Source organism: Lagopus muta, chromosome 2 (assembly GCF_023343835.1).
Source record: "Lagopus muta isolate bLagMut1 chromosome 2, bLagMut1 primary, whole genome shotgun sequence".
NCBI lineage: Eukaryota > Metazoa > Chordata > Aves > Galliformes > Phasianidae > Lagopus > Lagopus muta.
Window position 1 is genome coordinate 32,685,355 of NC_064434.1, and position 18,660 is coordinate 32,704,014.

Consider the following 18,660-nt stretch of genomic DNA (forward strand, 5'->3'; position numbering starts at 1 on the left):
TGATGTTTAGTCTGTGCTGTAGGCCGTGACTGTTCTACCCCAAATGTGGGTCAAAGTAATCACAGTTATTTCCTCTCTCCTCAATCCCCACAAAATGAATTGCACATATACATGGCTCACTCTAATGCTAGTACAACCCTTCAGTGTATTCCATGTCTATACTGTGTTTCTATGGAGGTAATCTGCGCCCAGAGAAGAGTTCATGTTTGCAAGCAACTTATAGTCTTTCTTCAGCAATATGTGCTGGCTACCATAAGAGGCAAAATGCTAGACAAGGTGGATTCTTGCTCCAAATCAGTAAGATGTTGGCTTTTTATTCAGGACTGATTTTTGTTTGATTGGTTGGTTTTTTTGCATTCTATATTCAAGAGTAACAAACTTAAAGGAGCAGACTTCAAACCATTTGACAGCAGGCTCATAATTATACCTGAATTTCGAATGTAAAATGCACATGATACCCATAAAAGATATTGAAATTGTTCAGTAAACACAGTAAAATTAATTTTCACAGTCTAAATAGTGATGACACACATAATGCTTCATTATAACATTAAATACTGATAGTGTATTTTTAAGCATGCAAATTTGGACAGAGAAAGCTTTTTTGACCCTGATAATCATTTTATTAGACAGAGAATGTCCAAGCAAACTCTTTATCATCTGTGTGATTGCAGAGGACACTCTGATGTTTGGCCACAATGTCACAGAAGCAAAGGGAAAGTCAAAGATATTAATTCCTCTCAAAATGCTCAATTCTTGCATTAACTCCCCCTACCTTCACCTTTCCATCTCTCACCATACTGGACTTAAAGATAGTTGGTCAACTTCCAGGGGATAAAAAGATTGGACCTAAGTAAAAGGTTCTTGGCTTAAAGAAATAGTGGAAAAAAAAATGCACAGAATCTTGTGCTGACAACCATGAACTAAGGGAAAGATATGATCAAGAAGTGGTCAGGAAAAATCCAGAATTTGCCTTTCATACATCCAGATTGACACGCATCTGCCTACTGGTGTGGTCTTTGAGACCCTTTGAGACATTTCTCCAGCAACAGCAGGAGCACACTTATGTGCTAGAGTCATGTCTTCACCAGCTTATTCAACAGAGATGATATTACTAATTCTGAATTACTTTCTTTAATTAGTTAAGGTAAAATAGCACAGCTCCTTAGTGTAGGCAAGCTTATTTTACAACAAACATGCAGTTCTCTTTCCTGAATTTTATCCCACTGTCTCTACCAGCATGAATTACTACAAGTAATTCCTTTCTTCACTCAGGTTTACAGTCTGCTTTCAGACAGCACCTTCCTTGGCCTTTTATTTGGGCAAAATTTTTAAACCTTTTTAAAGATAATTTTGTCTTTCCACGTAAGTTAATACAGATCTAGCCTCTGAATCACTTTTACTGTTCTTTCTTTTCTTTCTTCATTGTTTCTCAACATTTTTCTAGTTGGAGGATGCCAGAACGGAACACAGTATTTCAGGGGGAATTACTGGTGCTAGAGTGAAGGAGAAATGTCATCTTGCTCCTTTGTTGACTGACTGTGCTATCCTCACAAACACTGACTGAAAAACACTGAAATACAACACAGAAGACAGCAGAGCATCAAACTTCATCTGCTCCCAAACCTGCTGAGCTTTTCCTATGCCATTTTTGTTCCTGTCAGGGAAGCAGAGCAAACTGTGCAAAAACATGGCCTGCATAGCCAGCTTAGCTGTGTCCTGATGTGTAAGGAATACCTCAGCCCAGATTGTGAGCAGATCTGGGGCTCTGCTTGTTGCAGGTAGGAGGGATTGTGGTTCAGTTCTGCTTTCCCATTTCTGACTGCAAATTCACTAAGGTATGCCATCTTCTAGTCCCTAGAAATCAGCAGCAGATGAAAGCTGGAGTCCAGCACTTTGACTGAACCAGGTGCCTCCCTCACACACTTTGACTACAACAGAAATGCAAATTGGCCCAAGAAATAGGATTTTGATCTTAGTGAATGTTAGGAGCAATTGTGTGCAGCAAGGCAGTCACTGTGGGGCACTAATCCAGCAGATACCTGGAACTAGATGATCTTTAAGACCCCTTAGAACCCAAGCCATACTAAGACTGACATGCTCTGACGATTTCCCAGGGCTGCAACCAGACTGCTTGTTTGCTGCCTCTTTACAGGACATCCCAAGTGGACATAACCAATACACCAAATTCCCAGTGAAGCCTGCCTGTATAAGCTGTCCTGCAGTGAGATCCAGAGGAAAACAGAAGACAGTCCTTCCAGTCTTACGAAAAGAACTAAGATAGGAAGGCTTATTTTGCACAAAGAAGAGTTCTAACTGTAATGGTTTAGTCTGACCTACATAGAATTTATACGGAACTTAGTCTGGGTCACCTAGACCTTAAATTGTTAAAACCTTAAATTGTAAAAAAAAAAAAAAAAAAAGAAAAGAAAAAAAAGAACATAGTGAAAAAAAAATATTACCATTTTCAAATACATACAGAAATCTGTCAAAGGAAGCTTGAAAGTAAAAGACATGCATTCCTGAGCAAGAATAAAGCAGGACTGAAAATTCACCCTGACCTGTTCCAGCATGTTGAATTCTCAGCTGTATTTGGATGAACTTGGAAGCAGCCGCTCACATCCCTCACATCAGACATGCTGAGCCAGAGCAAAGGCAGAGGGATGCACACACAGCAGCAGCACCTGGAGCTCAGTGAGCTCTCCTGCCAGGCTTTTCCTAGAGTATGCCTGACCCCAGCTCCAGCTTCACTGTCAGCAAGTCTCTGTAGATTCCTTCTCATTTGAGAAAAGGGCTCTAATAGTAATCCACTACTGGGATTAAAGATGGAGTAATGCATAAAAATATGTAATAAAATACGAACACGGCTTTATCTTACATAGCAATTAATGGCTGAATGATTTCCACATGGATGAATAAATAATCACAAGATTTATCCTGCATTTCTCATACAGACAGCAAAAGCCAGAATAGGTCAGTGGGTCATTAGGGCAAGGTGGTTTTGTGTCTGGAATCAAAGTGCCAATTAAAAAAGTATTTGAAGACTGAATTCTGTATTGTTTCAATTTATATAAAAATCAATAACTTGCATAAAAAATGTAGGTGTACCTAAAAGAAGACAAACAGAACATAAATGTTTATGTGTGTGAGCATGTGAATATTGAATAAAGCATTCACACCAGAATTCAGTGTAGCAGTTGGTAGCTTAAGTATTTTTATGGCACCACTCTAAGTTTTCTGATGATGTTTCTTCAAATGTAGCCGAGTCCTGTGGGAAACAGAAGGTGTCCTTTGGAGGACCTGCTGGATCACTCCGTGTGAGGAAGCAGATGGAGTCGCAGCTTGTTCTTCCATTTTTGTGGGAAGATATTTTTGGTAAAAGAGAAGAGTTCTGGTCCCTGTACTATTGCTCACTTGGTGTACAGTCTTCAGTGCATCACAAATACCCCTCCAAGGCCACTTCCTATGAGGTGCTAAGTATCTTCATGCAGTACTGAGGCAATGTAGAAACACTTCACAGAGGAAACATAAATTTCCCCATCAGTCACAACGTTCTCCCTACAACTGTTCCTTCAGTCAGGAATTGCATTTTTGGACTGAGATGAAATATGAGAGTAGTAACTTTTAAAAGCAATCAGTTCTCATCAGTGTCACACAAAGCAAACTGTAAATTTCTGCAGAAAGAAGGTCAGAGGTCTCCTTTATAACTTTAACTTTTTTTAACTTTATAACACAATATCCAGCCATAGCCAGGAGCACCAGAACCACTGGGGGACAACCCCAAGCCTCCTTCACAGAAGCTTCTCAGGCAACCCAGAATGCTTTCAGACACAGCAATAATGGTAAATTGTCATCTACTTTGAGTTCTCTAGCCAATATCATTTCTTTTTAAATATCGTATTTTAACTCAGAATTAAGTTTTGCATAAATTTTATTCAAAAGCTAGGAGGTGACATTCTATGGGTTGGCCAATGCAAATTCCCCTATCCCCTAAAAATAATAATAATAACCCAAACTGACCTGAAAATACATAATTTTTTCTTGTTTTTTCTCTTTCCTAGCAGATTACAAACGTGTCCAGGAAAACCATCCAATACAGTTTATTCATCAGACAGCAGTGTTTCCATTTTGGAGTGCACATCTGAGAAAAGCTGTTTTATTTAAATAGGAAGATAACAGAACAGATTAATGAGTTTTTTTTCTTTTTGCAAGCTTAGCTGGTGCAATTCAGTCCTGGTTAATAGGAAAATACTTGCCATTTATTATTTGAATTACTGTAGCACATCCAAATATGGAACAAGGAGTTCCCTGTACAGGGAGCCAGCCATCCATACAGGGCAAGAGATGCGTATGTATATATACATTCACTAAGTGCCAAGAGGACAATTTTGGTCAGCATAGTAAGATCAGTATTTTTGTTCTTAATTCTACTAAAATTGACATTCTATCTAAACATTTTAACAAACAAACAAATAAACAAACAAAACACAGACGTGGGTACACTCAGTATGTTTTCTAGGCTTGATTTCAGATTTCTTGTTAGAATTGCCAGTTACCTATTTTATAAGCCTCTCTTCTTTTGGAAACTCCCTCTTACTGATCACTGAATTTCACCGTTGTCTAATGGGCCAACTTTATTTCTTTCTTCAACACTTCCGAAGAATTCTAATAAACTTGGAAAGCATGTATTTCACTTACAAAATGTGAGCTATCTTCACCTACATCCTTTTCTAAGCATTATCTTACAACAGCCATTTGGATCTGGAACTCAGATTCTCTTTAACAAAGCAAACACTCCTGCAACACAGTGCCATTGCTTTCATAATTCTATATCAAGGCAGTAACTTTCCAAACCTCTGCAAGTGCTCACAGCCCTGAGATCTCACTTATATTACTATAACTTCTGCCATTTCATATTTTAATTTTATTTTCTCTATAATCTCCTCCTAAAAAGTACCCTAGTCTGTTGCCCTAGGCTCGTACTTCATGTTGGGCAGGGAGAGAAACCCTACAGACAACAGTATTGCAGCTGATTATTCTATTGATTATAGTTGATTGTAAAGGTATATTTGAATTGTAAGGCCCTACATGGAGTACAGTGTCCAGGCCTGGAGCCCCCAGCACAGGAAGAACGTGGAGATGTTGGAGTGCGTCCAGAAGAGGAAACGAAGATGGTCAGAGGGCTGAAGCACCTCTCCTATGCAGACAGGCTGAGGGAGTTTGGTTTGCTTAGTTTGGAGAAGGTTCCAGGGAGACCTGTGGCCTTCCAATACATGAAGGGAGCTTGCAAGCAGGAGGAAAATGGACTTTTTACGCAGTTTGACAGTGATAAGACAAGGGGGGATGGTTTTAAAGAAAAAGTTTGAGGTTACATGATAGGAAGAAATTCTTTATTCAGAGGGTAGTGCAGCACTGGCATAGGCTGCCCGGAGAGGCTGTGGATGCCCCATCCCTGGAAGCATTCAAGGCTAGGTTGGATGGGGTCCTAGCCAGCCTCATCTGGTGGGGGGCAAACCTGCACGAAGCAAGTCACTCTCCCACACTACAGCATTTACACAGACTGAATCACTCAGCATGCTCCTATTTTACTAAGTTGGCCCAGAGCATCAGAGGCAGATGCTGGTAGTATGGCAGCAGAGGCTGAATGTTCCCATCAATATCTCTTTACATTTTGTTGCTGTGCCACAGATCAACACTTACTGAATATTTCTGGAGGCCAAACAGTGGAGTGAGCACAGTGAGGCAGCATGTGGCATGTTTCAGGAAACAGTGGGTCACCTCCTGGGGCAGCAGTGCAGATGTTTATGAGTGCAGCACGCAGGCTCTTGTTCGTCACTGGTGAAAATGCATGGCTCATGAAGGTGACTGTACTGAAACACAGTGTTTTGTAGCTGAGAATTTGCTCTATCAAAAAGTGTTATTATGCTCTTTGTATCTGTAGTAGTTTCCATGGAAATACATAGGAGGCATTACTTTCGGAGCGACCTATGAAAGCAGACATTTAAGTTTTTGCCTCACCGTAGCACAGTTTAAACCTCAGAACTTAGCCGCCAAGGAGCTGCTCCGGTTCGCTGGTTTTAGGACCTCTAGAGGTCCCGGCAGGTTTATTCTCGTTTTGTGCAGGAGATCCTCTGGGATGTTTTGCCTCGACGGGATGGGACTGAGAGAGACGCCCAGCTTCCCCTTCCCCACTCTGCTCTAACGCTCCATGCTGTGCGCAGTGCCATCAGCAAGGCAAATCACTGAAAACAATAACAAAAAATAATCGTCCGAAGCGGGAAAGGCTCTGCCGGGGGGCTTCGCCACCGCATCTCCTCTCGGAGAGCGGACGGCAGCCGATCCGAGCCGCGCGCAGCCGCCCCGTCGACGACAGAGGCGAGGCAGCCCCGCATGGGGCAACCCTGCTCGGCGGCAAGGTAAGCCTCCGGCCGCACCAACACAACCGGGGGGAGCAGGGCCGCGCAGCGCCGGGCGAGACCAGCCCTCCCGCCGAGCTCCCGGGCACGGCCGTCCCGTGACGGCAGCGGCACCGGGACGCGGGCACAGAGGGCGGGACGCGGGCGGCGGCGGGGCGGACGGCGGCGGTCTCGGCTCCCCCCGGGCGTGGCGGCGGTTGGTTTCTCCTGGCAGCGGAGGCAGGGCCAGGCGCGGGGAGGTGGGCGCGGAGTTAGCGGCGGCGGCGCGGAGTTGGCTCCGGGCGCGGGGCGGGAGCGGCGGCTGGAGGTGAGCGGCGGAGCTGCGGGACGGGGCCGCGGGACGGCTCCTCGGGCGGCACTCCGCGGAGCAGAGCGGGCAGCCCGGGACGGGAGGCGGCGGGCGGCTCGCGCCTTTCGCTCCTCTTTGTGCTCCGCGCGCCGCGACCGGGGAGGAACTCAGTCGGCGGGGCCACGTGTGGCGGGCGGGGGGCGAGGCGCGGAGCCGCGCTGCCCTCTCGCTTTGCCCCCGTGCCGCGGCTCTCTCTGCGGGAAGCGGAGCGCGGCCGCGTGCGCTCGCCGGGGAAAGTTTGGTCCCGGGCCGAAGCGCCGCCTGCCCGCGGGGCGGGCGCGATGCCGGGGCGCGAGGCCGAGCGGCGCGGCGCGCTGTGCCTGGGGCTGCTGTTGCACGCCCTTCTGGGCTGCGGCTCGGCGCAGCCGCCCGCCGCCTGCCCGGCCCTCTGCGAGTGTTCGGAGGCGGCCAAGACGGTGAAGTGCGTGAACAAGAACCTGACGGAGGTGCCGCCCGACCTGCCGCCCTACGTGCGCAACCTCTTCATCACCGGCAACCGCCTCGACCGCCTGCCCGCCGGCGCGCTGTCCGCCCCGCGCCTTGCCGAGCTGGGAAGCCTCAACCTCAGCGGCAACCACCTGCGGGCCGTGGAGGCCGGCGCCCTGGCCGCCCTGCCCGCCCTGCGGCAGCTGGACCTCAGCGGCAACCCACTGGCGGAGCTCAGCCCTCTGGCCTTCGGGCAGGCCGGCCCGCTGGAGGAGCTGGCCCTGCGCGGGGCCCTGCGGAAGCAGGACGCGCTCCTTGGCCTGGCTGCCCTGCTGCAGGCTGGGGCCCTCCGCAACCTCAGTCGCCTGGAGCTGGCCGACAACGGGCTGCTGTTGCTGCCCGCCGGCATGCTGGGCGCACTGCCTGCTCTGCGGCACCTAGACCTCAGCAACAACTCGCTGGTGGGGCTGCGGAACGTCTCCTTCCAGGGGCTGGTTCGTCTGCAGAGCCTCAACCTCAGCGACAACTCGCTGGGAGTGCTGCGGAATGGCACCCTGGCCCAGTGGCGTGGGCTGCCCGCCCTGCGGCGCATCAGCCTCAGCCGCAACACCTGGGTGTGCGACTGTGCCATCGAGGACATGGTGGCCTGGCTGAAGGAGAGCGACCAGGTGGAGGGCAAGGAAGCCCTGAGCTGCGCCTTCCCCGAGAAGATGGTAGGCAGAGCCCTGCTGAAGCTCAACGCGTCAGAGCTCAACTGCTCCACACCCGTGGACGTGCCCTCCCAGCTACAGACTTCCTACGTCTTCTTAGGGATAGTCTTGGCTCTCATCGGGGCAATTTTCCTCCTGGTTTTGTACTTGAACCGAAAAGGGATCAAAAAGTGGATGCACAACATCAGAGATGCCTGCAGGGATCACATGGAGGGATATCACTACAGGTATGAGATCAACGCCGACCCCAGGTTAACAAACCTCAGCTCCAACTCGGACGTCTGACAGCGCTGCGGCAGTGGCCGTGCACCATAGCTATGCATGACATATAGACTGATGCTTTGCCCTCGTGCTCGCTTCCCTTTCCCCAGAGAAATCTCGGACGTGCTCACAGCATGAAGGGGATATGCCTCTGTGCGTTGCTCATTGCCATCCTCCCTTTGTTCCGAGACGCCGGGCAGCTGCGCATGGTGTTGCACTGCACGCAAGAAACAAGCTGCTACTTCTCCTCTTCCTTACCAGTTCTCATGGTGGGAAATTTTTTCAAGATCTCAAAAGAGAAAAGGATACTGTGCTACAAAGCCACCGGAGTTTATAACAGATACATACACCCTCCCCCCCCCCCCCCCCCACACACACAATTATCATTCAACAAAACCTGCCTCAACTTTTTGAGAAAAACGTTAAATCCTCTGTGCCAGTTTTAAATCTTGTATATCTGAATCCTGATGATAATGTTTCCATTTCATAGACTTAACTTTGGATTTAGAAAAACAAAAAAAACTCCTTTTAACAAGTCCTCTGTTACAAAGAAGGAAATCAAACAGTGAGCACGCACAAATACTTCTTAGTTTAACGTGTTAGGACACTTACAGTCTCAGTGAATCACTTACTATTTTGTACTGTAATTTTTGATTGCAGTTTACCTGAAAATGGATTTTTTTCTATACATAAACTGCATCTAAACTCCATTTGAACTGTTCAATTCAATAAACAGTCTTGCAAGAACTTGTGTGGAAGTTTCCTGTTTAATGAGAAATGAATGGACATCTAAGAATGTTGATAACTTTGTGGGCTCTGGAGTAATAGCCCTCGGCAGTACTCCGAATAAAATCTTGTACGTGTGTAGCTTCGAGATATAAATGTTGATAATGGTTCTGTGATGTACACTTTAAGAATTACACTGATTACGACGAGAGTGGTTCCACTTGGCACAAAAGCCCTGATCTGCTCTCTTGAGACAACTGCAAAACGTCAGGATGGATGCAAGGGTCTGTCTAGCTGGGAAGGTAGAAGCTGAATTTGCATTAGGTTTTCTCTACCATATTGAAAAACATTCAGATTAAACTGTGGAGTTGGTAAGCTAAAGAAAATTGTACCTGAATGGAATTGTTTTTTTATAAAAGACATACTTGCAGATTCTGATTGAAATTGGATGCAGCTCAGTCGGTGAGCTTCAGACTTGTAAATCAGTGCAGCACTTGGTAAATTAAGTGCTTACTGTTTCATTTAAAACTCTCAATGCAGTCCTTTAGTGATTACATTGAGTAACTTGATGGAGCTTACGTTTATCTTTAAACTTCTAGCAAGTACATTCAAGAATTGTATTATTTCTCATGCTTATTACTTGCTTGGGAATGCTTTGTCATGTAAATATATGAAGCATGCAGAGAAAAACTTGAAAAATGCATCATCTAATAAGTAATTCTGGTGGCTTATCAAAAGGTTAACAAGAACCTTTCAAACACCACCGATAATTAATGCACTTTTTCTAATACATTCATAGGTTCTTGACGAAAAACGTACACTGAGTGTGAAAGTGTAATGTAAGTTGGTACATTTCAGTACAGTGGTGGAGCTTTTCTCGTGGTCACTGTTACTGGAAGCTCTCAAGAATCTCTAAAATTACGAGTTAGCTGCTAATTTCCTTCATTTTCAAAAGGTACAGTTTTTCTCATAGGTATGCACCTTTTGGTAAGAGCTCATAAATATAAAACAGTCCTTAAGGTATCAGAAAAAATGTGATCTATTCTGGGCATCACTATTATTCAAATGCATTTTTCTCTCCTTGTAACTTCAGACACTGTCAGAGCAAATAGCACAAGTTGGTTCGGACTAATTTTCTATTGCTTTAAATGGGCTTTATTCAATACCAGCTATTTTTTTAATGTGCTTTTATACACTTGCCCTCAAAAGTAATAAAGAATATTAAGTACAATTAATATTTTGATAAATCTATGTATTCTACAACTGATGTGAGTTAGCGATAGCCTGTTTCTGCTGGTGTACTTTAAATGTATGAGCAATACCTGAATAACAGCATCTGAACTTAAGTTTGTGGATTCTTAAATTGCTGGCCTGAACGTTAGCTGCACATAACTTAAGGATAGTGTAAAAAGCCCAGTGTGGTTAATTATTACTGTGCAACTATGCATACTGTTCATACTTAGCATACATACAATAGTCCATGTAACAAGGTAGAGGTTACAATAGCTGTGCAGTGTGTCGTGTATTTTGGAGATTATCAGCTTACACTCATCTATACAGTACCAAGAGCAGAAAAGCATCGTCTTTGCTCCTGTAGTATTATGACAAAATGTGTACAACCAAGCCATTTCTTGGGCAGTGTCCTGGTTTTGGTAACATGCTTTCAAGTAACTGCAGTAGAAACCTATTACTTATAGTGTGTTAATGTAATAAACATGCATTTATGGAACTGTGTAAGGTTAGGCAATGACTTGAATCGCAGTCTGTCACCACTGGACTGAGTATTTGTATAGTGAGCAAGTGTAACTGTTGTACCACACTTCTTATTCTAAAGATAATTATTATTTTTGTATCATAGAATGTCTTTGTGATAGAGTTTTATTAGAGACTTGGTGATGGCTACTTTAAAATATTTCTTTCCCGCTTGCTTACATGTACATTTAATTAGGATGTAACAGTAAGCATGTGTCAATATTGTGTTGGACAACATTCTCCTGCAGTGTTTGGCTGACAGTGAATGCCTTGGTGTTTTGTACAATGCATTTGTTCTTAAATCCCCTTCTATAAACAGTGCTTGAAATCTGTTATCCCTTCCTATTACAAAATAGGTATGGTGGTACTCGGAAGACATTTAAAAAATAGCTTCCAAAGTGCTTCAGAGCTTGGTTTAAAAATATATATTTAAAATAACATCAATTTAAGGGTTCTTCTGAAGTACATTTTATAATCCTATTCTGCTTTGACACCTAAAACATCAATTGATTACTATTTCTAGAGCAGCTTAATTAGCCAGGCTGTTTTATTCATACATTCTTCAATAAAACACGTGCAGTACTAAATGCCTCTAAAATGTGTTTTGTATACATAAAACCCCAGAGTTCTGCATGGTGCAGTTGTCATTGATGTTTCATGGAAAACATAAAGCAGAGGGCAAATCTGCAGGGAAGGCAACACAAGAAGCAAAAATGAGGGATTATCCAAGGGTCAGCTGCCCTCTTAAAACTAGCTGTAGTTGTAATGAGCCCAAAACTTCCTCAGAGGAATAGTGCAAGGGTTTGAAGTAGTTCTAATGCAATTTAAATATTTTCACTAAGCACTGTTGCCAATTAAACAAGAAAATTTTCTAAGTCTTCCTTTACCCACGGTAGGTCAATGTTAGCTCACCTGTTGTATTTTACTCTCAGCAAGCCAAAATATTCCAAATATTTTTTTACACGTAAAAAGTAATCTGAAGCTGTTTGTAAGTACTTGTAAATCACCCAGAACAAAAAGATTTACTTTCAGGAACTGGTGGCATTCCCCAGCGACACGCTGTCTGGTGAAGCAGCTTGCTCAGACCTGTGTTCGGTTGTTGACTGAGATGTTGCTAAAGACAGGCATGACAAAATATTCACAGTACAACTGCACTAAGATCCAAACTCATTATTCTACCAGCATTTTTCCCTGTGGTATACTCTGCTCTTTATGCATCCACATAATTTCTTCTTTGTCTCATTTTCCCAAGAAGTCCATTAAAAGGAGCACGAGAAGCCTGCATGGGTAGAGAAATCATTCTGACTGCACCTGTATCTGTGGTTTAGCATCTTCATTTCCCTTTACATCTTAGCATGAAAAAGAGACTTTTTCAAGGTGGACAGAGTAAAATCTGATATGAACTTTAGCAGCTGAATGTTGAAGAAGAACCATTCATTCTGAGCGTGTGATGAAGGAAAATAGCATTTGGTAAGAAAAACATTTCAGTTTCAAGCTTCCAAATGGCATTTATATTTTTAAGAGAAAGTTGAAGGGAGAAGTTTATAAGGCAAAAAGTTAACAGCACTGAAAATCTCAACACTATTGCCAGGAAAAATCACTGACTGATTTTGTCTTTTATGTTGAGGTCATATTTTATGGATATGGCTCTAATTTCCCCTGTTGCTATAAATAGAAATTTTGCTATCAGGCAAAGTCACGTCCTCTAATATTTGTAATGCAAGTATTTCTAGTGTGCATTTTTTTTGTGGGGTATAATAGACAGTGGAATTCGATTTGGTGTCTGCTGATTTAATAAGGGCTAGATCAGGCCCACTATGCAATGCTCTGTTTTTGTAAACATGCTGTTTACTAGTTGCAAAGCCCTTGACTTGAAATCAAACGAAAGCCCACCAAGGCAGAGGGGAAGGCAGCTCGCTTAGGGAGTATGACATTTATTAGATATTCCATACATGCTCAGAGAACAGACGTAAACCTTGCAGGAGCCGAGGGTCCTTTGCTGATGCAGAAGTTAAGTGTGTTACGGTGACTTCTTGAGATAATCGAGCAGCAGCAGAAAACTGGTGCCTTGCACCAGTACATAACAGCACTCCTCTCCCAGCTTGGAAAAAAAAAATAATAATAACATAGGCTTATCAAAGTACAAATACAGGTTTGCAGTATATGTGCAGCTTTAAAAATGAATGTTGCTTTCTCAACAGCGTTAGTTTTCATGGTGTCACATCCTTGGAAAATCTTACATGCCGGAAGTCATCTGTAGCATAGGAAAAGCTTGAAATCAGGCTCGTGTTCCCAATCTTATCCTAAGTAGAAGTAGGGAATTATTAAAATCATTTAAATGGTGCTCTAGGCACTATTTGTATTTCAGTAATCCACTACTTGCAATTACTTATATTTTTCAGAATGTTCATTAGATGGCTTTTCCTTCCTGATGACAGAATAACAAAATAACAGAACATATTTGTTTTCTAGTAATTATGCATGAAAGCTCCAAATAAATTAGCAAATGTTTCAGTGTGTAGAGTGATGAAAATGATAAAAATCTATCCAGCATTCTAGAATATTGCGCTACTCTAGAAATTTTAGACATGCAAGATACTGCTGTGAATTTCTCAAATTGAAGCTGTATTTCATAATTAAAATGATACTTCAGTAAAAGAAAATGTATACCAGATAACACATAAATGATGTGTGTTCAGCGTGCTAATTATTGTAAATCCTTGTAAATATTGAGATCCTTTCTGTCATTTTCCTTATAGCTCAAACTGATTCTTGTACTGTGAATTTGCATGACACAATAGTGGAAAAGCAACTTCCATTTGGATAGCACAGTTATTTTCTTTAGAATGAAATTTAATCAACTAATTTAAGGGATTGTGGTTTAATCACTTAATATTTTGGACATAATATGGTAGCATTTTTTGTTAAAATGTGCTGTATTGATTTGCAAGATGGGTGCAGACTCTAAATTTAATAGTGATGGACTTTTATTTTTCTTAATGTCTGAATCAAAATGTATTTTAAAGTCTTCAAATATGTATTTACGTAGTGAAATACAGAGGCAGTGTTACTGACAGCATGAATTTTATGAGTATGATGGAACTATTAAAGGAAAGTGTTGCTGAAACTGAAGGATAAAAAAAAAAACAGCAGTCTGGAGGCAAACTATTTTGTTCTTTTAACTTCTTTTAATGCAAATATTTAGATTGTGACTATATGGAAATTCAAAAGAATGGATGCTTCTTTATATCTCAGATAGCTATTGCAGACCTGTGAAATTCTAATGGGATGGAGCAACTTTATGGGGCTGTCCCAGGAGCATACCTGGTGACTTGGTTGCCTGTGTATGTAAGCTGTTTGCTGTTACTGTTTTTTCATATTGTCAGAGACACCTAGCAGGGTTGGATGTTTAGCTTGACAGGGAATTGGCTGATCTATCCCAGATTTTATCTTCATTTGGCTGATCTGTCTCAGTATCACTCCACAGCCTACTTTAGCTACACCATTTGTTCCACTGTAAATTTTGTCTGTGGCATAGCCTGTACCTTTGCATGTGATTATATGATATCTGCATGCAATCATGGGCATTTATGTAATAAAGAATCCATTTGTCAAATTGGCATTATCAAATATCACACAGATGTTTTCATAGAATCACAGAATGGCTCGGGTCGGACTGTAAAGGTCACCCAGTCCCAGCCCCCTGCCATGGGCAGGGCTGTCCTCTACCAGCTTAGGCTGTCCAGGGCCCACCCAACCTGGCCTTTAGTACCTCCAGGGATGGGACACCCACAGCTCCGGCAGCTGTGCCAGCGCCTCGCTGCCCTCGAGTAAAGAACTTCTTTCTCACATCTAACCTGATTTTTCCCCCTTTCAGTTTAAAGTCGTTCCCCCTTATCCTATCACTACTAGACTATAAAAAAGTGCTCCCTTCAAGTACTGGAATACTGCAGTGAGGTCTCCTCAGGGCCTTCTCTTCCACAAGCTAAACAAGCCCAACTCTCTCAGCCTTTCTTTGTATGAGAGGTGTTCCAGCTCACTATCCACCTCACTTTGTATATAAACATATACATAACGTAAACGTAGGAGACTGAAGAGTGGGAAAGTCTGAGTGCCACTGACCACTTTCTGTTGGCTGGTATTGGTGCCTGACTTTTCCCACATGCTGCACAGGGGTGTCAGGCACCCACATGAAGCCCTGGAGGAGCTCTGGGTCTCGTACCTCACCTTGCTGTGCACCTCATGCTGGTGTTGATGGCCGTGCAGGTTGGTACTGAGCAGACCAGGCTTTCTAAAGACCGAGATTTTCAAAGGGAGTAGGGTCTGCTTTCAAAGTACTTTAAGGAGCTTCGTATTCAAAGCTGCTGAACACCTTTTGGAAAGTTGCATCGCTGGTTGTTTTAAGGTAAATTGAACTAAATGTAGAAAAAAAATGTTCAGTGTGTAAAGGCAAGTGTCTGGTATATAGTTGAGTGACACTGCAAATACTTGTAAGAGCTTTCCAGATTCCCTAGTCTTTGCTCTCTGATGTTTTTTTGATTCAGCGAGATCTCTGTAATGCTTCTGTGCAGAATATCCCCTCATCCAGCTGATGATCAGAGAATTTGGTCCAACACCTGGCTCCGCACAGCACCACACAAAATTCACCCCTATATCTGAGAGCACTGTCCAAACACTCCTTGAAGTCCAGCAGCTCAGAGCTGTGCCCATCGCCTTCTGGTGCAGCACCTGTCCCCAACCCCCAGCTGCCCCTCTCCGCACACGGCAGCTCCATGCCGTTCTCCCGGGCCCTGTCGCTGTCGCAGAGGGCAGAGCTTAGCACTGCCCCTCCGCTCCCTGTGAGGAACTGCAGCCGCCGTGAGATGTTACTCATCTGTAAACTAAATACTGTTTTTTTCAATCACACCTGCGTCGTGCCAGACTTGATCACCTTGGTAAGCAAAGACAAAATTCCTGTTGAATGAAGTTAAAGAAAATCAAATCTTGAAGGTTTGCCACTAATGAAATCAACATAGGTGATGTCTGTTATTATGCTTTCACACAGGTTTTCTCTTGTCCTGTTTGCCCTTTTCCATTTAGTTTTCCAGCACACCTGAAGCTCCCATGGCAGCCCAGAGGCACACTCTGATTCTAATTTCCCCTGCTGAAAAAGAACATTTTAGTTGGAGAAGACAATCTGGGAAAAAACAAAAAAAAAAAAACAAAAAACTTGCAGAAACAGCGCTCAAACTTTTCTGACACTCAGGATAGTAAAATGGCACTGAAAATAGCTCTGCTAACATCGCCTTCATTTGTCAGAAATCCTACATATGCAGAAAGAAAAGGAGTGCTGAATTTGCAGTACAGATGTATGTGCTATATAAGTGGATCAGGAGACCTGGCACAACAGCTCGCTGAAGCGTGGCTCCAGGCTCTCCTCCTCACAGCCTTCACACACCTGGAGAACCTCAAGAAGGGCTCAGGTGGGTTTGGAATAGGCATAAGCAGGCCACAGTGATCTGTAGTGGTGCAAAGGTGATTTTTCAGGCACATTAAGAAAGAAATTCCAGTGCTTGTAAGTCTTAACACAGAAGCAAACTAGCTGGTATAAGGCTGGTTTCATAACTTATCTGTAAAAACAAAAAATGCTCTAAATTTGAATTTACAAGGAACAGACGTCCTTCCACAAGCTTGAGTGTAAATTCAGCAGGATTTCCAATTTAATCCAGGATATAATGACACAGAAACGTATTGTAAACAAAGAAATGACTTCTTTCTCCTGTAGCTCTGCAGGCTGTGGAGTGCACACTGTACAGAGCAGCACAAGGTGTTGCACACTGCAGGTTTCCAGGGAGACAGTTACAATCCAGTAGGGGTTACTGTTGTTCTTAATAAAGCACTGTAGATTTTGTAGTTTTAGCAAATTTTCTGATCAAAATCACACAGATACCAGATAGATTTGATAAATGACACTGAGTAACACGATTTAACCTGGTTCAAACAAGCATATATGATGCTGCAGCGTGCAAACTTACAGCAAATGATGAATGGGTTTCCGACAGCTAGAATTGTCATTTTAAGCACTAAGAAAAGACTTCAAAGGGAGTATTAGTTGCTACAGACTGACCCTATCCTCTAGCTGTTGATACAGCAGGCAAGAGAGGGCGTTCAACAGAACAAATTGCGTAAGAGAGAAGACCAGAAGCCTCATGTAATGTCAGCTGTTTCTGCACTCACAGGGAAATGATGTGGCAATGGTAAGGATACTGAAGCAGAGGAAGACACTTTTTCTTTCAGAAGTTTCAAGTTATTTAGGTTTATTCGGAGTTTTATTTTGTTGGAGCTGTAGCTAGCTCACACTTCACACAGCTGTAAGCAAGTTCAAGCACCTTGTACTTATCACAGAAGGCTGTGATATTCCCTAATTCCTGGAGGAATAAGTTCCTTCGGAAAGTCTGCTGCTTTTTTGGAGAATGTTTTGTCTCCTGTACTAAAAGCCTTTTGTCTGTATCAGGAGAGAAAGTTTAGTGAGATACATTCTCCTCTTTAACCTTAAGCGTTCATCTTTCCAAAGGAATATAGTAGTCTTAAAGTTTTCTTTCGCATTGCAAAATAGAACATAAGTTGCTCATAAATTTAGTGAGGCCCATAGGAAAACAGTTGTTTAGAAACAGTGAAAAAATATGGAGTGCTAAGCTTTGTGTGCGTGGGGCTATACCCAAAGCTGCCATCTCCTACCAGCTGTGTCCCTCTCTCCTCCCACCAAAACCACTCTTCCTACCCGCCAAACCTTTCTCAGGTTAGAGTAGACAGGAAGTCTCTAACTCAAAGCTGCCAGCCAGCCGCTTCCCCCTTGTGTTGGTGCTGCAGAGAGCCCTTGCACACAGAGGGCTTATTCCCAGCTGTGGTTGCAGCTTATCAGAGCAGCTCAGGCTGCCCAAGCCTACCCTGTGAGCCAGTTGGTATCCCAGCCACATAAGTTTCATCTCCTACCCTCCTGCACACACAGTATTTGAAACTCAGGGCTGCTCCTGTGTCCCCCTGCATCAGATAAAATTCAGCATGTGTCAATCCAAGCTTTGCAGCTGCTTGAGGTATACAGGGAGAGCAAGGGTAGACTAGAGATGTGCAGGCAACTTCATCACCTCGGGAACTGCCCTCACTTTCTTTAAAACAAAAGGGGAAAATATCCCCATCCCACACCCTTTTGTTCTTTGTATCTTCATCTTGTAAGGATATAAGTAAATAAAACTCATTTTACACATTTTCAAATTCTATACAGAATTGTTAACATTGGAAAAGATCTCTAAGATCACCTAACCCAACCGCAACACCTACCATGCCCACTAACTGTGTCCCTCAGTGCCACATCCACACAGTTCTTGAATACCTCCAGGATAGTGACTGCACCACCTCCGCAGGCAGCCTGTGCCACTGCCTAACCACTCTTTCTGAGAGTATCAACACATTTATTTGTGTATGTATACACAAACACACACATAATGCATTTTAAAATGTATTAATTTTTACTGGTTTTATGCATATATGAAAACACATGCTCCCTATCCTCAGGGGATGGACATGCAGTTCTTGGGAGAAATTAATATTTCAGTTTTATTTTCAGTTCAGCTTTTGTGCTTGTTAGGAAAAAAGAAATAATAAATCTCAAGCTTCAGAGATCATAATTGCAGTAAAGTTTTGTAATAACCATTTCTGAGAACGGGAATGGTAGTGCAGGTTCACATGGCAATTTTTAGCATCCATTATATCTTGTGATTAGCTTTAGAATTTGTAACTTGTAAAACAGAGAAAAGCCTATCCTAGGTGACTAGTTTAGCACAAAACACTCCCTTGCCTCCTCTTGGTTTTTATTGCTTCTTCAGCACCGAGATGCTGCCAATATTTTGACATTTTTTTCCTCCTAAAAATCTGTGTAACTCTGTCTGACTGTGTGCCTTCAGAGAAAAAGAGCAAGGGATTGGGATATTCTTGCATTTTCTTGTCAAAACAAAGACAGGATAATTACCAGGAAACAATATAA

The 18,660-nt window shown here is 43.2% G+C and overlaps 2 protein-coding genes across 2 annotated transcripts in view; both read left to right on the plus strand.

Moving 5' to 3' along the window:
* BCKDHB (branched chain keto acid dehydrogenase E1 subunit beta) overlaps nt 1-18,660 on the plus strand; it is a 1,150,961-nt gene that overhangs the window by 892,404 nt on the left and 239,897 nt on the right. The window lies entirely within an intron of this gene.
* Nucleotides 6,643-9,294, plus strand: TPBG (trophoblast glycoprotein). The gene has a single exon (XM_048934905.1). The coding sequence runs from the start codon at nt 7,047-7,049 to the stop codon at nt 8,184-8,186; it is 1,140 nt and encodes a 379-aa protein (XP_048790862.1). The 5' UTR covers nt 6,643-7,046; the 3' UTR covers nt 8,187-9,294.

Excerpts from the sequence above, each read along its gene's own strand:
- TPBG (XM_048934905.1), top strand. The coding sequence starts at position 7,047 with ATGCCGGGGCGCGAGGCCGAGCGGCGCGGCGCGCTGTGCCTGGGGCTG.